General features: G+C 40.2%; 1 protein-coding gene across 1 annotated transcript in view; it reads left to right on the top strand.

The window, feature by feature from the left end:
• Positions 1–24,025, top strand: part of LOC307259041 (contactin-associated protein-like 5) — a gene marked incomplete at both ends in the record, with an annotated part of 84,159 nt that overhangs the window by 25,815 nt on the left and 34,319 nt on the right. The window contains 7 exons of the mRNA XM_080038764.1: positions 3,534–3,681; positions 7,750–7,953; positions 8,447–8,643; positions 10,924–11,067; positions 13,692–13,959; positions 20,341–20,484; positions 20,727–20,886. Coding sequence (XP_079894890.1) covers positions 3,534–3,681; positions 7,750–7,953; positions 8,447–8,643; positions 10,924–11,067; positions 13,692–13,959; positions 20,341–20,484; positions 20,727–20,886 — 1,265 coding nt within the window. The remainder of the gene's footprint in view (positions 1–3,533; positions 3,682–7,749; positions 7,954–8,446; positions 8,644–10,923; positions 11,068–13,691; positions 13,960–20,340; positions 20,485–20,726; positions 20,887–24,025) is intronic.

The following is a 24,025-nucleotide window of genomic DNA, read 5'->3' as shown; positions in this document are numbered from 1 at the left end:
GTGTGGCATTTGGCACCAGTTTCTCTTTTGTATGGAAATGTAAGTTCCAAGTAAAAGATGAAAATAATCTAATTTGATTAAAGTACAGTATGGTTATTGTAATCCACTCAATTTAAAGGAAACATAATATACCGTGACATAAGATTTGGTCCTTACTGCCCAGCCCTATGTTACATAGTAATGCACAACATCTTTAACTGTGAATTTAACTCACAACATACAATCTTCCCCCCCCCCCCCCCCCCCCCATAACATAAATATCCAAGACCCTTTGCTCCATTGTATTGTAGAAATGCCCAGGGCTTTGCAGTGCCTTGTCCGGGGACTTCCTTGTCTGGCTGACTGACTGGCGATCATTGGATTGAAGTATATAGTATTTTCTTCACATGGCGAGGTCACATTCATAAGCTTTCTCTTCCTATGAGTTCCCTCAGGCTGTTTAACTGACCAATGAACCTTTCCTAACACACAGCGTTATAGTGTTTCCATCGCCAGCAGCAGGATTTATCCCCAAGTGAACTGATTAAAATAAACTCATGTGTCTCTTCTATATGCATCGGAAAGAAAGAACACTCACCCGGGGGAACTCATCACTGGAGAGGATAGAGAGTAATAGAGATAGAGAACAAGTCTTAATGAATGGAGAGAGAGAGAGAGAAATTGAGAGAGAGAGAGAGACAGAGAGAGAGAGAGAGAGATACATTGAGAGAGAGAGAGAGAGACAGAGAGAGAGAGATAGACTTGTACCACAGTGACATAAACGTAAATAGAAATAATGAAGTCACTCTGGGGTTAGGACTGTTTATGTGGATAAGGAGCGACCTCAGCCCCTCTGGGCCTTTCAGGGGGAAACATCTTCTAGACCCTCAAGGCCTTAATTCAAAGACGTCACTTCATCTCCCATGCTGGAACACACAGGATGTTCCGTCGCCATGTTTCTTTTTTTTCCCAAATAGGAAATCAAAACAGACGTCATAGTCCCGGCTACAGACCCTGTGGAGTTGTTGTAGTGTTGTTGCTCTGGACTGCTAATGACTCATGCTGACATGTGTGAGTGTTGTCAAGCTAGTGAACAACAACTGCAGCCTCAATCATTCATTTGAGGTTTGTTAGATTTTCCAGACAGTCAACAGGGGAGTCAAGTGGAAAGAGGAAGCAGGGTTTCACAAGCTGTATAGCAAACATATGCACGAAAACATTTACCTTTGTTTAGTTCAAATACAATATAACAATACATATAAAAAAAACATAAAAAGTACATGTGGTTGCGGCGCACAGGCTTATATGAAAACCCCCCCAAAAAACATTTGAACATTAGAATGTAACACAATGAAATGAATTCAAAAACAATGAAACCAACTTCAATCACTTTGTCTCTGTGTGAGATGGGGTCATACGTAAACACCTAGTTTTCAGCTTGAACAGTTCTGTATTTCTACTATCAGTCCAATCAGATCAGACCACAGACACACAGTCATGATGAAGAAGGTCTGACAACTATTTCCCTGTTTTTGATGGACAAAATACAGCTCTGGAAAAATAATTAAACATTTTCGGACATACTATATAAGAGACTACTGAAAAGGTGTCTCCCAATTCCAAATCAAATATTGCCATGTATATAGAGATTGCCAATTCACGCTAAGGAAGGGTGTCTGGCCCGAAATGTGTGTGTGGCAATTCATTCAATGTGTCAACTTTGAGTGATGTCCTTATCTTTATTTTAATATTTATTTTAGTATTTATGAAGCTGCCAATTTAAGAAACATTTGCAGTGGTCACAAGAGCTGCAATTACAAAGGGGCTCCTCTTTATTCAAAACATTAAATGTGAGTGTTGCTTATCTTAAAATGTTATTTAATTCAAATGTTATTAATAGCTACAAGCCGTAAGCTTCAAATCACAAGTTCAGGGTCTTTCAATTACAGCTTTTGAATGCAAATCAATCAAACTAGTCTTATACTGCAGTAGCGACTGAAAATAACAATGTTATGGCCCTGGCCCTGTATATCTTGCCTAGTAGCATTTTTCCATCAGCCTGATTCCCATTCAAACACTAAATATCTCCATGAATGTGTATGTCACAGAGGCAACCATTCCTCTTATTTCATTTGCTCTAAAAGCTGTTCTGTTCACAGCACCAAAGTGATACATTGGCGCTGACCAAACAGTGCGAGCCCTTGTATCATTTGTTAATCCGCTCCGTGTGCATATGTGAATTACGATGCATGTGTAAATAAGCCAAACTCGGACGTGTTTTAAGATTCTCCGCTCGGTAAATTGCTTGAAACAGCTTAAACGATGCCATAAATCACCATAATAACAACCTTAACAGTGGCAACCGTTGCTTTGATTATCTACCAAGAGGCAGCTAGCATCCTGGTGCAGTTTAATGAAGCTTGGGCTTTTTTTTTTTTTTGCAGGGTCTTAAAAGGCATTGGAAGCGTGGGTCGGCCATTCTGTGCCTGTGGTCATTGTGTTACTGTTGTGTTGTGGAGAGTCTGAGTTATTGGCCCCTGTCCGGCTGTGTTGAACTATTTACAAAAGCCCGGAGCTCCTCTGTCAATGATGTATTTTTTCGGGCTCCTGATAGTACGGCTACTTATTGATTTGATGTGTCACCTGCCTAGAATGGGTTATGAAGACGCTGGTAATCAGTCATTTGAGAGGAGAGGTTGTTTGTCTCTGTACGCTGTCTCCATCTCTCACTCTCTCTCTTTCACTCTCTCAGTTTTCTTTCTTTTTATGTCCCCTGGCTTTGTCTGGGAGCGAGTGAAAGTGGAAGAGGGCTGGAAAAGGAAGAGAAGAATGACATCTCACAGTTGTACTCTGAGGTTGTTTTGTTCTTAGCTCCACAGGGGAGGAAATACAATACAAGAGAGCCCCCCCCCTTATTTCACCACTAGCTACCTCACCGGAGATTTTTTTTGTTTTGTTTGAACGGATATTCTCATATTTCCACACCGCACCAATGATTCTTATCACTTAACATCAAATAGTATGTTCCAGGGCCAGGGGAGAAGACGCTGCCCTTGGGTTTGCCTCGACAGCACTTTGTTGTTGCCTGTATTGTGCTATTCAAGGATTTTTGATGTTTTTTTTTAAATTCTGCTTATATTTCAAGTATTCAGCTTAGAAGAAGCATTTTATTCCGACTCCCTGATGAAACTATTCATTTCAGATCTGGAGGTCAGATGTTCTCTCTCAGTGGAAGCTTTGGTCACCTGCTTTATATCTATGAGACTGAGAATGTCACTTAGCCCACCAAAACCAACCATTAGTTGAGTCTTACACTTTATATAGTTGAACTTGTGTATTTGTTAGTTGCATCATTGATATGGTTATGTTTCTGTCACTGTTAGTTTATCCTGTTGTCTCCGTCATTAATTGTGTACAGCAGGACAGGTACATAAGCATGTCACTGCACATTGTCCTGTGCAATTGTGTATGTGACAAACAAACTCAAACTTAAACTTACCATCACACGGCCATCGTTATAATCTTATTCTTTGTCCCTTGTTTGTTTCCTTCAGAGATTTGCGGGGAATGTGAATTCAGAGTCTGTTGTCCAGAACAAGCTGTCCCATCCGGTGAGGACGCGCTTCCTGAGGTTTGTCCCTCTGGACTGGAACCCCAGCGGCTGGATGGGCCTCAGAGTGGAGGTGTACGGCTGCTCCTACAGTGAGTAACACACACACACGCCCTGCAGTTAAAGCTTTAGTGCGTAACTCTTTCATATTACTGAATGTTTTTGATATTCAAACCATCACCAAATGAGATGAGACGAAGGTGATTAAGCCGATCATCTACACAAAACTCTCTGTATTTCTAAGTATGTGAAAGGTACGTGTAAAAATGCCTATTTATGAAGGAAAAAAGACCATGGAGAAATGTGTAAAAATCCGGGATCTCAGCCTCAGTATTTATTTGAGTAAATTGACAGGGCATGTTGACAGGACAGGAAAGCAGGAAGAAGAGACGATTTTCCCCACATGACAGTATTATATTGTTTAACATGTCTTCTGATTGGTTGGATCTTGTTGTCAGGCAGATCTCAGAGTCTGTCCTCTTGTTCTCTGACCGAAACCAGAGACCATGGATGCTTTCCTCCCCCGGCCCTGAGAAGTTACCAAGTCTTTGTTCTAACTTAGGAATGTATCTTATCTCTGGGAGATCAGCTTCAGTTTTATGGCTTAGTGTCTTACTATTGGTCCCAAGCACCCAGACTGGAAGGAGAGCTTTATTAGAGTAAAATGTGAAGAATATACACTTGTTTAAATGATTATATATTGGTAAATGCCAATTAAAGAGGGGGGGGCATAATATCATTAAAATCAGAGTTTATTTTTCTAACATATGGCAGCGTTTACAAACTGGTGTCGCACCACAACAGTAGCACAGGAGCTCAGGGAATTCCCTAGAAGCGCCCAAGATATGCTTCAGGTTTTGATTCTACTGCTGAAAAACCTGGACGTACAGCAGAAGGTGAAAAATCAAAGCGCGATCACACCTCATGAAGATGCGCTGACAGAATTCCAAACGGGGGCGACAGAAGTTACGCAAAAACACATTTGAACTTTAGCTATTCTCAAATGATAATGATCTGTTGATTTGTTTCTTCCAGTATTTCTATGCTTATGGGTCTCTAGCAACCCCAGTCAGTGTTCCATGTAAAATGTGACGGTAGGATGAGGGTTAATACTATTCTCTGAACACAGTCAACCTATTCATCCACCTCTGCAATGTCACCTCCTAGAAGGATTTGTTCATTCATTTCCCCGGCTTCACAGGTACAGCTCTAATGAGCAGTGTTCTCTTCATGTGGTTGTAACACTCGGTTTGATCCTTCAGATAGCGTTGAACTAATGAGTCAAAAAACAACACAGCATGGGTGTAGAATCTATAGGCACACTGGTGTTGGAACACAATATGAGACGGCTTTTGGGATGCAGTTAGCGAGGCGCTAGCACAATCAGCATTGGTGTCATCGTTGCACTATGAAAGGAGATGTTATTTTGAGCATGCAGGGTGAAGACAATGTATGTTCAAAATGCTAGTCGTATGCATACTGAAAAAAAAAACATACAAAACAAACAATTCTAGTTCAAGTTAATTTATTTATACCCGTGGGTAAATATGATTTGCAGTTATAGAATAATTTTCAAAATGTCGGTACTTTTTTAGACTATTTTTCGTTGTTTTTTTCCTAGATTTCTGGCGGGTCTTTATTAGATTACACATGTGTTAATACCGTTATAGCGTTGTTGACTCTGTAGCAGCTATGTGTTGATTGGAGCTTATTGTCTTAATGAATCTGCTGCTTAGAACTATAATGACTCACAAAGGCACACAGTGGAAGAAGATAATTAGAAAATGTGCCCAATGTAGAACAGTTTGTTAATATTGATGTTGATACAATGCTTACACACTCATAATCATTTATTTCTAAAATATAATTTTGTTTACTTGTTTATCAATATTTAATCATCTCCTTGTCTCATTAAAATGAAATGTGGTTCATATTAAAATCTCACCAATTTAAATTGTATTCATTGTGTTTTCAGGTTGGCACAACTTGACTACTTCATTATCTCAGGATAACATGCTAATAACATTTCATACCATATGACTGATTAACATTATTCCATATTTATAATTGTATTGAGATGCAGAATCATCCTGGGCGTATGTGACTGGTATCGTACATGATACAAAAAGACATGCTTCAACATCAATATGTGGAGCAATCATCAATAAATTACATGGAATGGGAATTCACTGACACGCCTCTCCCACGCATTGTTAAGCAGTACTAACTAGATGAGCCAGTGGATTAATGCACCTTACAACACAGGCTGAATATCTCACCGTGATCACTTTCTATGCCCATAGCAACCACACAGTAGTGAGGTGTGTTAATGCTGGATAATCAGGTATAAAACTAAAGTGGCCCTAATATAGTCTTTGCTGGTACATTGGTCAATATGGTGCCAGATCCACGGGTCTGCCTACGTGTATCAACTACTAAATACCAAGTTAATTACAATATAAATGATGAGTGACTTAAATGACACTACTGATCTACCAGAACAGACTGAGTGAGAGATGCATGTTGTGTTAAATTGCTATGCAGCTCGTTCAAGGTGAGACACTGCAGGCAAAAACATTGTTTTTTTTTCAAGCACTGGTCAATTTTCCGATTTTTGGCTATTTAGCTTCCATAACATGTCTTCGCTCAGGGAGAGAGTAATACAGATTGGCATTCTGTCCAAACTCACAGGGTGGTAGCTGGTTTGGATGTCATTTAGGGCTGTGCAATTCAGTGAATTTTAAATAGCAAGTATAATTCATACTTCAAAAATGACGAAAATAAGATAGTCCACTTTTACAAGATAATGTTTTTACCAAGCTTTATCAGGCATTTGAGTTTGTTCATGGTTTATTTTCATAGTCTATATTTAAACTCAAAATCTACTGTTAAAAAGACAGCTGCTTTTCCAATATCTTTCAGAAAACGTAACTAAATGCGTGATGTTTACAAAGTCAATGTATGTATTGCTAAAAAATTGTGATCTCAATATTCATCAAAAATAATCAGAATCAAGATTCTTACCATATTGGTCCAGCCTTTGTGCCATTAGCGGAACCAAACAGACCCTTCCTCATAATTCTTCTCCCCCATATGAAGTCTAACAGCCGGGCTCCCAGCAGTGACACCACACAACGCCACGCCACTTTCAAACAGTAACAACATGTTGCAACAGCTGCACGTCTCACCACACACTGTACTAAGACTGATTAACCTGCACAGTTATCTCCACTGTGGACAGACTGTGCCAACTGTTACTGACACTACATTACATGTTAAATTGTTTGTTTTGATAGCAATAATACCAAAGGGGTTATTGCAGTTCATTTGATTGAATTTGATAGTTATTGTTGCTGCCAGTGGCTTTGTTATGCCTTGAATCTGATGTCGCTATGGGCGGGCGGATCAATCCCAATAGTGTCGATACCACTGATACTTAATCTGGTTTTGAGTTATGAACAATTAAATGAAAATGCTGTGTTTGTTTAGCAAGTGATTTGTTGGAAATTTAAATCCTTTTCTTGATGATGTATTTAGATAATGCATCTTGACATGTTTCCTCCCTCCCACATAATGATACATTATCATTTGTGCCGTGGTATTTCTTGATATCAGATCGAAACCAATTTTCTCTTTATCATTTCATATAATTAGTGTCTATTTATTGTCCTGGTCTTGTTTCTTTGTGCCTCTTCTCAGTGTAATTACACACAATTTATTTTATTTGTATTGATTGTTTGGATTTCATTAAATTAGGAATTCTTATAAGATTAAACCAACCACTCCAGCAACCATTAATCACAATACACAATTTCAGCCTGTAACATGCAAAACATATTTGTTAATTCAAAAACATGTCGTTAATTAAAGTTAAAAACATGAAAGTCCTCAAAAAAATTGTGCGCTAAGTACACTTAATTTGTATTAATAAAGATTTGTATTGACTGACAATATTAAATATAATATTCATACATTTATATATTTTTTCTGGTTTTGTCCAATTTTGACTTTCAACCATTACTTGTTCAGTCAATGCACTATATGGAATATACAACACTATAGTAAGTACATCTTAAAAAGTGCAATATTGCCAAGCAGGTAAAGCATCTTCTAATTCATTTATAGCACTGTGTTCATTGTTTATTCTGCTTTCCTTCCAGAGTCCTATGTGGCAGACTTTGACGGCAGAAGCTCCTTGCTGTATCGGTTCAACCAGAAGTCCATGTCGACGGTGAAAGACGTGATTTCTCTGCGGTTCAGGAGCCATCAGGCCGAGGGCGTTCTACTGCACGGAGAGGGACAGAGAGGGGATTACATCACTCTGGAGCTGCACAGGGGCAGACTGGACCTCTACCTCAACCTGGGTACACTGAGTATTCACCACATACACAAACCTACACTTCTGTTTTCTAATGTGTTAGAAGAAAAGTAAAAAAAAAAATTGTGTTCAAGTCAAATAATAGGGAAATAGTCACCTTTAACATTTTAATCAGAAAATCATTGACATTGTATGTGGATAAATGACAATTTATTGGGTATATATATTTTTTTGGTTGACAAATTAATGCGAAAAACCGTTAAAAGCAGAACTTACCTTCATATCATCGGGGAGATGGCTTTTCTCTTTCTGCCTTCACACAGTTTACTGGTTCACTGTCAAATCAAATCAGTTTTATTTGTAAAGACCAGTATCACAGCTAGCCCTTTTGTCTCAGTGGGCTTCACAGTCTGTATGTACACACAGTATGACACCCTCTGCCCTTAGACCCTTAGCATCGACTGAGGGACAAACTCCCAGTAAAAAGAAGTGTTGAAGAGGTGAAGCTTCTCACTCTTTATTTCTCTGTGTTTGTCCAGACGACAGCAGACCGAGGTTCAGCAGCAGCAGCAGCAGTGAGCGCGTTGCCGTAACCGTGGGCAGCCTGCTTGACGACCAGCACTGGCACTCTGTTCAAATAGAACGTTTCAACAAGCAGGTTAACTTCACTGTGGACTCCCACACACAACACTTCCAGACCAAAGGAGAAGGACACTCGCTGGAGGTGGACTACGAGGTGAGGACACTGAACTGGAATTAAATTGAGATGAACATGTGTTTATTTCTAAACAAGTTAAGAAAATAAAGGAACATAAAAACAATTAATGAAAATGATCAAACCAGAGGACAGACATAAAGTCATATTTACAAACAATGAAATACACCAATGGAAATGAACTGTCCAACACTTGGTTTACATGTTTGAAAAGGGGTGAGAAGAAGAGGTGAGGTGAAGCCATTGGATGAATTAAATTATATAGCAAATGCAGCTTTGGAAATGCTATTGTATGGTGGGTTTACCTTTTGATGGCCAGACAACCTTATCACCTATTACACAACAATGAGCTGTGAAGTGAGTAATAAGCCTTGGAGCTATGTGTTAAACAGTCTAGTGTGTGTATGTGTGTGTGTGTGTGTGTGTGTGTGTGTGTGTGTGTGTGTGTGTGTGTGTGTGTGTGTGTGTGTGTGTGTGTGGGTGTGTGTGTGTGTGTGTGTGTGTGTGTGTATGTGTGTGTGTGTGTGTGTGTGTGTGTGTGTGTGTGTGTGTGTGTGTGTGTGTGTGTGTGTGTGTGTGTGTGTGTGTATGTCTGTACTCAAAGGACTAACTGCCAAGAGGGCTGTCAACCTGGGTGTTGACCTTTGCACAGCATCTAACACTGTGTGACACTACATTGTCTGCTGTGGAAATGTGTCCATTTTGCTTTAAGCCATGACACATTAACAACACATTGAAACCATATGTTAACAGGAGATTAGGAGATTTGCCTTTTTACAGCAATTCAGAGACCAGTGAATTGATTGAACACTCTCACTCCCACACACAGTGGTCGGCCAGTCCTAGTTTAGCAACGGTAACTAAGCATGGTAGGGCTGTCAAGCTCTATATTCCTCCACAGAGGTGGATGGCTCAAATTGGCTCTAAAAGCAATATTCTGTGCATAAAGGGTTTAAAGGATGGCTTTTTATCAGTATTTCAAAAAACCAAAAACTCAGCTTCGTCTTTTAACATTAAATAATTGATGTAGCCATTAAGTGCATAAATAACAGTCTTTTTACATGGTTTCCCCTTCAGAATTAATCATTCTGACTCACTGTTTTCAAACAACTCAAGGAGCTTAGATTAACTACCCAGCTATCTAGCAAAAGCTGAACAAAATATTCTAGCACTTGATTATGGAAGTTTTGTTGATGGCAGTGCTTTAGAAGTTGAGATTTTTGAGTTGAGTATTGGGATTTTTTTTTTTTTAGATTATGACCAATAAAGATGGTTGCATAGGAGAAATATATAGACGCAAACTGACAAGGATTAGTCAAAGACACATATTTATGTATATTTCGGACATCGTATTTACAAGTTTGAAAGAAGCCATGTTACGGAAGCAAAATAGCAAAAACTGACCAGTGCTTGATAAAACAATGTTTTTTCCTGCAGTGTCTCTTCTTAAAATACAACAAACATGCTTACACCAACATGCATGTGGACTCCTTAACAATATACCAACATGTCCAACCTGTAATGCACCATAATGTAATTCCATGATGGTCATTCGTTTGCTGCTGTAACAGCCTCAGCTCTTCTGGGCCGGCTGTCAAAAGGCTTTTGGAGCGATGCTGCAGGGGTTTGCTCCATCCAGCCAGAGCAGAGACTTAGTGAGGTCCAACACTGATGGAATGATAAGGTCTGGCTCACAGTCAGGGGTTCAGATCCCTCCCCAGGGGGTTTGATAAGGCTGAGGTCAGGGCTCTGTGTGCAGGCTCTTCCATACCAATATTGGAAATGCCATTCTTCTATAGACCACTGTGACCCAAACTGTTGTAGAATAAAGATGTGTTGTATTATTGTATAAATCAGAATCTCTCTTTACTTTCATTGCACAAAGTATAACACAATTGAGATAGAAGCTCTCATATGCAGTGCATCTTTTATAAAACAAAACAAATTAAGAATAAGTTGAAATTTAAAAAGGTATAAAAGTTATTAAAAATATGTAAATATAAATATTTAACCAGTTGACACCGAGGCCAGGTTGGTGTGATGCATTTCAGGTGTTTAATTGTGCAGTGATAATACATACAGTGATATAAGTGCACATACTGTCTATATACAGGGGCTGTACTGTGTATGTTTGAATGTGGTGAGTGGGTGTTGTTCATGAGGCTGAATCACTGGCTCAGATGGTCATGCGGTAACTGGTGTGAAAATAGAACTCATACATATACATGTTTGTTCTTGTTTAAATGGGATTAATGTCTGTCTCTGGTGCTAAGGGCTTCTACCTCTTCTGTTTCTTCACAGCTGAGTTTCGGAGGCATCCCACTTCCTGGTAAACCCGGAACCTTTGTGAGGAAGAACTTCCACGGCTGTGTGGAGAACCTTTACTACAACGGGATCAACATCATAGACCTGGCCAAGAGACGCAAGCCACAGATACACAGCGTGGTAAGTTGCAAGGTTCAGTGTCAGCATATCAGACAACATGTTTATTTTTGTAAGTCAGCTGCTTTTACCTGCATTCAAATTGATCTGATTGTTTGCTGTCAAGTACTTCAAACTAATATTTTGCATTTGTATATTAAGTTTTGTTTTTTTTACTTAACAGCAACTTTTTGGATGGTATGTCCATGATAGGCTATTGAACTTGAGGTGGGCTCTGACTGTCTTTGCAGAACATAATATTTACTGCAGTGTTTAAACACTTGGAGATGAAAGATTATAATCCCTCGTACAGAAAATCCAAGTATGTGGTAGGGACCGAAATTGATCCAATGTTATTTAAAGAGAGGGACAGTGGGCAAGCATACTGAATTGCATTTATTGAATTTCAGTATTATTCTGTGGTTTAGTATAGAGCTACAGCGCTCACTGGAGAGGCATACACATGCTCCTTTAACTGAGGTGGTCAACTCAGTTTAGGAAATCATCTAGCTGCAGGAAAATATTCAAATGATGTTTATTATGTTTGGCTTCTTTGTTTAGCCTTTTAGCTAGAATTAGCTGATTAGCTCGTACAACTGCTGCTGCTGCAAACATAAATAGCTTTGCAGTAATTCTCTCATTTGAACATGTTAACCTGATGATGGCCGTGGTTAAAAAGTCAGGTTTATCAAAGTCATTAAGATTCATCATATGGGTGCTGTGAATGGATGCCTAGCACTCGTTAAGATGTTACTGTCAGAAACAAAAATGGTGGACTGACCGACCCTCAGAGCAGTGCCCCTAGTGTCATGATAAAATGTAGTTTCCCCTGTGCTTGGTGTGAGGTTTCAAATGTTTTCTCCGTGTTGATTTGTGACCACATTTGACTGGTCAGGTTTAAGGTATTCTGCTCAGGAGATAATACTGCCACAAACAATCACACCATCCATTGTGAGCCTAACTACAGCATATCATTAAGTCCAAGTGTGTGAATGGATTCATTTGAAGAGTCAACTTCACACAAAAATCAGATTGGACTTTGAATATACCCACAAGCCCCATCTCACCGTCGACACCCACTGCCATTAAAACCTGATTGCTGCATTAAAAAGGCCTTTACTGACAACAGAATCACAGAGGTGGAGAAAGAGACTGTCATGATGAGAGCCGTAATGGAGTTTCAATGGGAGCGTCTGAGGTTGAAGGGAGAGAATCACATTGAGAGTCAAAGAGCCGTGATTGCTGCTGCTGCCCTGGAGGCTCCGGCACTGATAGGACTCTGACCTTAGCAGACACCACCGCGTCCAAACCTAAACCTTTTGAACTGCACGGAATTACACTGAAATGTAATGTGTACAAAAGCCATATTGGTTTAGAGCAAATAGGCTGCATGTCACGGATCCATGTTGGATTGGATCTATATGGTCTTTTTCTACAGTTCTGCTTTGGAGTTAAAACAGCCTCTGGACCATATGAACCGTATCACTATTATTCAATATCATGGGAAATTCTTTATTTGCCAAAAGTGACATGAGGATTGATGCCACTCTCATACATGGAGGGTAAATAGGACGCTACGACCAGCAAGCCAGTTGTATTAGCTAAGCATAAAGACAGAGGGGAACACGGTACTTCTTCGGAACTTTGATGGAATTGGTACCAGGTACTTATTTAACATTATGGAAAACCAAAAAAACAAGTACAGTTGAGCCGCTGTCATGTAATGGAAAAACCTCATAAGCTCACTAACACTCTATGTTGTTTGAGATATCCCCTTTTAATTAGAGAGCTTTAGAGGAGCTGGTAGGCTGATTTAGAAAGCTTTGGACTGAGCCATACTAGATGTTGTCCCAGCTGTTTCCAGTATTAATGATAAGCTTATGAAATATTCTCCTGGTTAAAAATAGATAACATGACAGTGGTATATTTCTCATCTAAGTATCAGCTGTGCAACCCAAAAATGAAATGTCCAACCATTGCTTTGAATGTTTTTAATTGAATTAGGTTTTACTATCATAAACTTTAACATGCTACGGCCCTTATTATGAATTCATATTTTAACCACAGTAGGACAAACATAATGCTGATGACCAGTTGACAATAGATGATGAATGATTCACATTAACTGATTAAAGGTCACATTTAATTCACTTGGGGTTACGACACGGTCTTGCTCTTGCTTCTTCTAACCATCTGTCCCGCTTTTGTGCACACACAATATGCCATTTAATTTCTGACATATCACAATTAATGTATTCATGAGACCAGATTGCCCTTACATGTAGCAGATGATGCATGTAATTATGTGGAAGTTTTCTAAATAGCCGATATATATATATTTTTTGTTACGAACAGTTTTGATCCTGTTGAGCGTACTTTATACCTATACAAAAATATAGCAATAAATATACATGGTACAATTCATATAAATACATTTATATATATTTTTTGTCCTCCATGGCAACTTGACCTTCTCGTGTGTGCAATTGTTTTTTTTTTGTTAAAAACATTATTGCTTGTGTTGAGTGTTCTGTTTTCATTTTCTGTAATCGACAACAAGAAATAACTGGCAATGTCATACATGTACAGAATACTTGATAAAAAAATATAAGTGTTTATTATTTTTCTTTTGTTCTGTCGTCCTCCAGGGCAACGTGAGCTACTGGTGCTCCCAGCCCCAGCTGGTGTCCTGCACCTTCCTGAGCTCCAGCAGCAGCTTCCTGTCTGTGCCGTCCTCAGCGTGGGCCAAGGGGGGATTCTCTGTGCGCCTCCAGTTCAGGACGTGGAACACAGACGGGCTGCTGCTCTTTGTTACGCTGGAGCCCCAGCCCCAGAGGCTGACGCTGCACATCAGCAACAGCCGCCTGCGTCTCACCCTCCACAGAGAGGGCAGGCAGAAGTCAGAGGTCTCCGCTGGTGAGTCCACCGGACACACAGAGAAAATGGATACATGGATTGAATAACTACAGAATGGTTTTAAGGACATTGCAGGATTTTCTTCACTCTCAATTCTGGGAACAGGAGAGGTTAGCAATGGAGGTTAACAATGGTTTCCCACATACTGTTTGGCCTCTACTAGTGCTATAGAGGTGTTTTTCTATGAGTAGGCCCCTGTTTGGTGCTACACAGCCCTTCTAATGTTTTCACACTATCCCAAGTTTTTTTTCTTAAATATGCAGCAATGCATCAGCAAAGACAGTGAAGAAGGATACCTCAGGCAAGAAAACAATTAAGTAAACAATGTTAGATATGGAATACCTTAAACGTCAGCGTTGTAAATGTTTTATTAGGGAGAAAATGCATTCAGCACGTTCCTTATAGAGCTCAAGGACTCACTCGCTGAATGTAAACACAACTTCTGTTTGTTGACAAGAAAACTCCACAGGGCCTCTTTAAGTGAACCACTGACTCCCAGTGAACTGCTGTTTTCTGCATTCATTAATACACCTTCTAAGGAAAGAAAGAGTGGGAATCAAGCAAAGGCTTTACATACACATGGTCTGCAATGCAACTTTAATCCAAATTCATAGACCTGCTTTAACCTTAAACTTGACCTTAGACATGAAAACAGATGGGCCGTTTTTTTTTTTTCATCTGACTTTGCGGGCAACGTTATAGACACACACATACACAGGAGCGTGCTGACCCCAAGATGCCCTTTGTTCACAATCTGGACTGCACCAACTCCACCTGGCTGCTTGTTTGTCTGCTTCACCTTTTTACAGAGACAAAGTATGAAAGAAAAGACAGTGCTGACCTTACACACAATGTGGGGACAGGACACGTTAGCAAGTTCAAGTCATTTCATCTGACTTACTTTGACTTTTATCACCTCTGTCTTCCAAACAAACTAAAAAAAAATGTGGAATAATTCTGAGAAACATATCATTCAATCCTCCATATTGGATTGCTTATCAAAGATAACACAGGCGACGGTGATTCTTTAAGGGAAGGCAGAGCTTTCAGCAGACAGTGGGCTTCAGGGAAATAAAGATAGAACCACAGCTAAGGGACAGTATTCCCTTTTATATCATTTACCTCAGGCTGCATTAAATTACCCATCTGCACAAGTTGCCTCAGAGCTGCAACACACGAGGCGTATGACCTACAGGCGTCTTGTCTTTTGAAATAACACACAACCAGAGTAAGTAAAAGTTTGACGGAAAATGAACTTAACAGAGTACAGAGGTAGACTGGAATAAGTTTGATATGGATTGACTTGTCAGTAATAAGGTATATTAATTGTATCTACTTATTTTCATATTTCATTTTCCTCCTCCTTGGGTGGATTTTTGGAGGTTGCAGCTGAAATGGTTATTGAGCTTAAAGCTCTGATAGCATCTTGGTTGCAAATGTATTGGAGGGCTCATCCAGCTGCTAAGCAACATTCATTGCTTAGCAGCAATTAAAGAAAAAAAACAATAATCCCTGGGATCTAGTCTGCAAATGTGTGTAAGACGCAGATTCGCCCCGTGTGATTGTGCCGCATCAAACACAGACATTGGGAGGGTGGGGTGTGTGTGTGTGTGTGTGTGTGTGTGTGTGTGTGTGTGTGTGTGTGTGTGTGTGTGTTGTAAATTCCTTAATTTAATTTGGATCAAAGTGTAATGCTAGCCCCGTGTGAAAAGAGTGCTGGCTGCCTGGAGCTGTTGGAAATCTCCTCTTTGATAGATAGTGCTAAACCACAGTGAGCAACAGTACCTTTTCAAACTGCAACATTACCATAATCATTGGTTACATGAAATCGCTTTTTTAGAAGTCAAAATTCATGCATTTCTATAGATATTCCAAACCCTGTTAATAACCAGAAAAAATAGAAATGTTTCTTACATTTTAATTAAAGGTAAATCAACTTCACAGATTATAGTAGAAAGAATAAAGAGTATATGCACCTTTTCTCTCCACTCTCCTCCAAAGGTAAAACAGTGTCACATGCCTCCCGGCAATGTCAAAACGTGGCGCAGCAGAGGTGCCTCAGTGCAATCATTAAAGCATGCTGCAGGGCTCCGCAAAGTTGTATTTTAAACCATGACAAAATTTCCTAACTGTAACGTCCTGTTCTTCCCCACTATCTCCAACTTTTATTAGAAACATCCCCTCGTTGTTTAAAAACTCTTTATTTTCTGGTTTGACAAATGGAAAGCAGAATAGCTGGAGGAGAAATGCAATTGGGCCCCTGTTTGATAAAGTGTGTACTTGAGCTAAGTGCATGAGAGCGTTAATGTGGAAAGAATATTGATCTCAATCTTCTTCTGTTCATCCCAGGGATGATTTGCTCCCACGCTACGGGCCTCATTTTCACACAAGCAAAACCCTCATTGTCTCAGTGTTGAAAGGGGAGATACATTTGTGTCTATAATGGCTAACCACATCTCAAATGAGCCTTTTCAGTTATCATTCACCCCTCTCGCATGTGGCCACTTTGGGGGTTGTCAACTACTGCGTTCCAAATCATATACTTTCTTTTTACTATTCTACGTACTACAGCTGATCATAACAAGTATGTAGTGTGCATGCAATAGGCTACAATCGGGACACACTTTTACTTATTGATTTCATCATAACATCACACCTTGATCTTGCCTCTTGCTTTTATATCCATCTCATTGCTGGTTGTTTTCATACGCAGCCTCTGTCGATGAGACATCACTTCCGGTGTGCAGTGGATTATGGGTCAGAATTGCCCAAACAAGCTGCTGATTTCCACACTAAATATCACGTCCAGATGTTGTGTATTTTTAAGCATGCATCTGACCACATGTATTGTGACATCCTAAAACATTTTCTACCTTACTAAATAGCAGGTATGGGTATTGGAGCCCAGTCTGCATGTGTATTTCCTGGAGGCAGCAGTGGGCTCATAGGTAAAGTGACAGACAGAAGAAAAATGTGCAAATGTTTTCTTAACAGCAACAGTCACACACACACAAGATCTGTGTCCTAGATAGCACTTTGACACCTCAAGCTTGGCCAGCAGCCGAACAGCAAGTTGATGATGAGATATACAGTATATATGAGCTGAAAGGTGGAGTGTGTGTGTGTGTGTGTCTGTGTGTGTCTGTGTGTACTTGAACAAGAATCTTTGTGAGGACCACGTTTAGCTTTTTACCATCGGAGTGAGGGCATTTTTGGAAAGGCAGAATAGTTTGCCTTGCCCTCACTTCTTCAAAAACCCTTTTGAGTGCTAAGATTTTAAGGTTCAGGCTAGAATGAGGTTTAGGTTATGTATAGTGTCAGGGTTAGGGTTAGGCATTTAGTTCAGATGGTTACGGTGAGGGGAAAGGGCTAAGGAAGGCATTAAAGCTGGGGTGGAGGATTTGGGGAGACAATGGCAGTTGGGATAGAGATTCAAATCCAAATACCTCAACCGCTCCACTTGTTCTCTTTGGTCCCTCCCCTATGGTCCCTCCCTGACACGCTCTACACCAACAAAGTTGTGCCAAAGTGAATGGACAGTCCCAACAGCCAATAGGAACAGAGAATCGGAGCCTCGCTCTGATTGGTCAAAGTGTACAGCTCATGTTAACTTTGACCAATCAGAAATCATATAACCCAGCTTTAAAGAGATCCTATTATACTACTTTTCTGGTCTTAATTTCTTGTTAAAAACTGCTATAGAGCAACCTGACACGAATCACATCACAAAAAACTATGTAGATTTTCGGGACACTCTTCCTCTTACCCTAGCGAGCACAGCAGTCTGCTCCACACACTGCCTTGAGCTTCTCCGCCCCTCCCCCCCTGCTGCAAACCCCACTCCGTTGTGATTGGTTACCTTCCTTCCAGCGGCGGGACATTTTCCAGGAAGGTGGGGGCCTGCAGCCGGAGCTTGCCTGAGCGGCAGGATTACCATGCATGGAGACATGACAGAAACGACCCGAGCGTGACAGAGAAAACCCGGAAATTTGACCAAGTTCGGCTCGACCGGCTGCCATAGTTTTTAGTGCTCTGCATAGCCACCCCAGACGGTCAGCAGGGAATACGTCGAAATGCATGTACGTAATTATTTGATACTCTAGTATGGTTAAACATGACTATAAATCATTATAACAACGTTTATAGGTCATAAAAGTCGAAAAGTATCATAGGTCCTTAAGTAAATGAGCATCTTCACAAAGATAGAAAGTGCAAGAGTTTGTGTGTGTGTGTTGGCGTGTGTGTGTGTGTGTGTGTGTGTGTGTGTGTGTGTGTGTGTGTGTGTGTGTGTGTGTGTGTGTGTGTCCCTCGTGGCTACACTGCTTCTTATTCCATGAAACAGTCAATGGACTGGAGGACAAAGCGCCCGTGGCATTCACAGTCTTTGGGGATAAAAGCTTGTGCCGTAAGCGAAGGCATCATTGGAACGAGTTCATGTGATTGTTAGACTCCTAACTAAAATAAGTCCCAGTGTGTTCACTCTGCATGACCAGTGTCTGGTCCCAAGCCACAGCACAGAGCAGGCTGGATGCTAATGTAGTCTGGGAACAGGCCAATGTAGTGAGGAGAGAGAGGTGTGGCTGGCTCAGTAGCCCTGCGTTCCAAATCACATACTTTAATACACTACATACTAAAGTACAGATGAGTGTGAGGGCCACAGGAGAGACAAAAAATCAGATAAGGAAGATTTTTTTTCATTATGTTGAGAAATGTCAAGAATAAAGACAAATACTCCAAAATGCTATTGGAGTTAGTGGGCCATTTATGTATTTTCAGCATACTACAATTGATGTGCATGTATTGGGACATTCTAAATCTTTTTTGGCATAGTTAATAGTATGGAAGTATGGGAATTGGAACGCAGAGTAGCTTTCATTCACAGCTGCCATGTTGAGAGGGCACAGCTCACAGCTATGTGACATGAGTTGGGAATTTAGTTGGCTCATTACGATTTTGGCTTTGTACATTTATTATATGTTTTAACTGAATGGGTTTACTGATATTCCGTTGGATTTCTCTTCACAGGTATCAGAATATTGGGTCAACTGTCTATTGTTTGAAACAAGGACAGAACAGGTTTTAATAGAAAGGGGAAATATGGCTCGAGGGGACAAAGTTGGCTGAAATATCACAACTTATAATGAGAATACTGTATGTTAGCAGTTCTTTTTTTTATTTTATTTCTTAGCAACCTGGCAGGTAATTTACCTAATGAGAATCAGAGTGGTTATATATGGGGCACTAATGGTTAAAGGTGATTTGGTGACATGCATATCACCTGCATGGTAATGGTGTCATGTCTCTGACAGGTAAGGCAGGTGTATTAATAGCACAATTCAGACACAAGGTAATTCAAAGTATTTTACAGGGGCATAAAAAGGCACAACAAAACTGAAGTAAAAAGAGTATTATTTTCCCACTCAGTATACAGTATAACATTATAACATTCAGTAGTTGATGCTGAATTCTAACTTGGGATGCACCTGCTGTATTTTTTAGAATATATTAAGAAACACAAAAACATTGACGTCAGATTTTTCTCTCATAATTCCCATCTAATCTTCGTCTAAACTATAGAATCTGCAGTAAGATTTTCTTTGACGTGACTGAGCGCAGGAGAGAGAGTTTTTTTAGTTCTGAGGCTCGGAGCTTGAAGGCCTGTGACTGTCTCGTGCGTCAGTGGAGCGGAAACTGAAGAACCACGCTGAGAGGAGAAATCTGTGGATATGAAGGCAGCATTGGCAGCTCATTCAAATTAAAATAGCATCAGATGTCTATCTCTAATGGCGGATTATGCATTCCTGGAGAACGCTTGTTGTCAAAATCCCCTTTTTGTCAAAATCATTGAATATCTCCTCACGATCCGCTGCCTCTCCGTACTGTGTGTGTGCTTGTGAAAAAAATGCAGTGTTAATACACAGCCTAGGCTCTGTAGACGGGCATTTGGCTATCTACGGTGGGCCTCTTTGTTTACATAGCCTACCAGTTTACAGAGCCTAGGCTTTTCTTCAGGGCACACACAGTACGGACAGGTAGCAAATTGTGAGAAGATATTCACAGATTTTGACCAAGAGTGATTTCCACAGCAAGCGTTCTCCATAATCGCTGACTGCACCTTTAACTTATCCCAACCTTAAGTTAAATGAATACAGTGCTAACGTTTCTAGGTTGTTCTGTGTATTTTTCATGCTGCCATGGTAACACAGTTAATGGTGGCTGTTGACTGAACCACTGACTGTGACTATATCACACATGAGAAAGTCTGCACAGCCTCTGGGTCTACAGAGAAATGGACCCGACAAATAAATATCTCTTTCTGTGCGACAGGCTATTAACAGTTTGTTCTATTTGAGGCTTTTAATGTGAAATGTTCTTCTGCAGGTCAGCGGGTCAACGACGGCTTGTGGCATTCTGTGAGTCTGGAGGGAAAGAATCTACAAATTACTTTGACTGTGGACAGTGAACCGGCCACTACCATCGAACTGTGGGACCAGCTGGAAGCAAGAGGAAGCTTTTATTTTGGAGGTGTGTGGATTATTGCCATGTGTTTAAGTCACATGAACACCTATATGTACAAGTTGGACCTTTTTATTTAACTAGTATAAAATAAGACATGTTATTGAAGCAAAATAGACAAAAATCTACAAAATTCACCAGTGCTTGAAAAAGCAATGTTCCTCCCTGCAGTGTACCCTTAACATGCCTTGATTGTGTGTAGAGCTTGTATAGTAAAGTGAATGGTCTCATCATGTGTCATTCCCATCCAGGCTGTTCCACCACGGACTGCCAGTCCCTGACTCCAGGCTTCCAGGGGTGTATGAGGCTCCTCTTCATCAACAGCCAGCCAATCAACATCAACCATGTGCAGCAAGGGCTGATGGGAAATTACAAGGATCTTCAGTTTGACACCTGCAATATAAGAGACAGGTAAAGTGGGTTCTGATTTACCTTGTTATTTAATTAGTGGACAGTTCTTACAGAGAACGTTGACATCCACCAGTCAAAATGTGTCTGACGTGGAAATCTGTTAGACATTATCCAAGTTAGCAGGAGGGAGTTCTTCATCTTCACATTGCTAATTTGTCGATGGCAGTGTGTGTGTGATTGTGAGCCCGCATGTGTGTGTGTGTGTGTGTTTGTGTGTTTGTGTGTGTGTGTGTGTGTGTGTGTGTGTGTGTGTGTGTGTGTGTGTGCGCGCGCTGTGTGTTGTCTCTGCAAGTCCCTGACATCTTGTCCTATAGAGACAAACATGCTGACAGGATCATCCAATTAAGTCTCAGCAGAATGTGAGCAACACCTTCCCAGGCTAGAGGACTATGCTAACAAGCTGCTCCCTATACTGGCCTATGTGTTGCATCCCTCCCTCTCCCTATCCCTCATTACTGCACACAGCTGTGGGCTCTGTGAACGGGGATTGACAGTATGGACCTACCAGCTCAATGGATGTCTGCATGTGGCTGGGAACGTTTATATGGAAAGAGACAAACATGTGTAAACTGTATATGTTTTTCTCTTCTCCCTCCTACGTTGTATTCACCCTGAGGAGATGTGTCAGGTTTCATACTACCTGCTTTCTAGTCCAGATTGTTGGCTGTCAGAGGACGTGCAAACACAACAGCGCTGTCAGTCTGTGATGTCAGTGGACAGAGAGGGGGGGGGGGGGGGGGCACTGTAGGAAGTGACACAACGATAGAATGAGATGTTTTCTTATTCAACAGCTGAGTTGCATACTAATCTTCCACACTTAAGGCCAGATCCACAAATAATGGCTCGTGCCAGCGCTATGGTTTGCCTGGAATTAGCACCTGCAATCTGCCCTGTTTTAGCACTTTTTTCACAAAATAATTTGCACTATTTATATACTGTTTTGTACACAACATTTTCAGCTGAGCCAAATTTGCCCTCCTTTTACGTTTAATTGAGTGAGCGGAGTAGACATATTGTCAATCTATTGCCAATAATGCTTTGGCAATATTGTTTAGTTTTATTTTTTTTTATTTTTTTTTTAAGATATTTTTTGGGCATTGTTATGCTTTATTGATAGTGCAGAGAGACAGAGGTGAAATGGGGCAGAGAGGGGAGTGACATGCAGAGAGCGACCGCGGGCTGGAATCGAACCCAGGTCTGCTGCTGGGCCTGGCCCGGGGGCACCACTATAACTGCCTGTGGCAACAAGGCTTATTTGCTTAGGAATATGGCAATGTTGTGTACCCAGGACACTTTCTGCTTGGCAGTGCAGCTCTTAGGGCAGTTCACCCTTGGTGCATAGCAACAAGGTTGGTAAGGACAGTGAGCCAGAACCACAACAGTGAATGTGTCATAGAACCAAACCCATGAGCAAATAGAGATGAGAAGTTGTCTAAAGCTGCTGTAGTGATTGATAGCTCTGTGTGGGTTTGTCACTGAAAATGACAGTGTTTGAATTAAATGTCATATCACTCATGGGTAATATAAACAGTATTGATTATGGAGAAGAACACCACTTTAGTTTACTGTTCGAGCAACAAATATAGCTATGACATCTTACTATGAAATGTTACAAAAGAGTGTGATGTATTATTTGTTGATTAGTTTCCGATAATCATGAATAGGAAATGTATAATGCCAGCATAGGAATTGTTCTATAACTGATTTACATTATACAAATAATCATAAGTTATGCAATAAATGTACATAGAAACAAAATAAACGTATGCAGAGCTCCAATACAATTTGTGACTTGGTACAATGACCCACACTTTTCACTTTATTAGCCGTTCTTTCTTTGAAGTCTTCGAAACAGTAGCCGCTGTAATCAATTTGCAAGACTTGACGTGAGGCTGCTGTACATTGCATTAATGTTAACTTTAATTTCTCTTACTGGGGCCAATTCAATGACCCCTTGCGTATAAGGAAATGTGTTTTTAGCAGAATTAATCGCGTTTTCTTAGTGTGAAATTAAAACCTTGTGACTGGATTTGTGGTCAGTCAGTGTGCACTTAACTGTGCCGGCTTCTGTAATTCCATGACTTGGAAGGGCACACATGAACAACAACAGAAAATAGCTTGATTGTAATTAAAGCAGTGACTGCAACCTTATCCGTGTTGCGGCTGCAGCCCTGCTCCGCTGCAGTTAATAGGTGGGAGAGGAAAGTGTATGAAATTATAGATGCACGCTTGAAAGGCCGGCAATTATGTGAAACTGAAGCAGGCTTTAGGAAGGGACTATTAATCAGGAGAGAGAGAGGGTTTGAAAGTTCTGTGAAGCACTCATTGTGTCAAAATCCCATTAACGGCCATTCTTAGTCTTGAAGGTGACAGTAATGCTTTTATTTTTAGACAAACACCTTTGACGTGTCAGCCATTTTGTATATACAGACAAGGGCACAGTGTCAGACAGCATCATTCAACAGCTATTTGGATTTTTATTATTTTTTTACCGGAACGTGAACAAGAATTAAATTAGTCTATTGGGTTTGTTCCATAAAATAACTATGACATCTTGCTATGAAGTGTTACAAACCATTTTAATGTATTTTTTATTTGTTTTATTTTTTGATGACGATTAATAGCCACTGTACAATGCAGGCACTTATCGTATCCAATGAATGCTATAACATGAAGGAATTTAATTTACATGATTGATGCAATAAATATATATATATATACATTCCGGCACTTTTTTTCTTCCTTTCTTTGAAGTCTCTGGAAGCATTAATTTAATGTTTATTTATTGTTTATCTTATGACTAAGTGTATACTATATAAGTTGAAAAATTACTAAAATAAACAAAACTATATTAAAAAAATAAAAATAAAATAGAAATGTGTATTTGATCCATCTTTTTATATGGAGAAGGGCACAGTGTGAGACAGCATCGTTTAAATTCTGTTTGGATTTTAATTTTAATTGTTTTACCGGAAAGTGAGTCTATTGGGTTTGTTCCAGGGCTGATGTTCTTAATTGCATAAACACCAGACTAAAGGGAGCAGTGAACTGGGGTCTCGTCTACCTGATAAATAAAAGATCAGTTTTCACAGAAATGAACAAAAGCAGTGTCTCCTCTGGTTTCCTAATATGAAAAGCC

Source organism: Ammodytes marinus (genome assembly GCF_949987685.1).
Source record: "Ammodytes marinus genome assembly, chromosome: 12".
Taxonomy (NCBI): domain Eukaryota; kingdom Metazoa; phylum Chordata; class Actinopteri; order Uranoscopiformes; family Ammodytidae; genus Ammodytes; species Ammodytes marinus.
The sequence above is the reverse complement of the archived record's forward strand: the minus strand, read 5'-3'. Positions and strand labels throughout refer to the sequence as shown.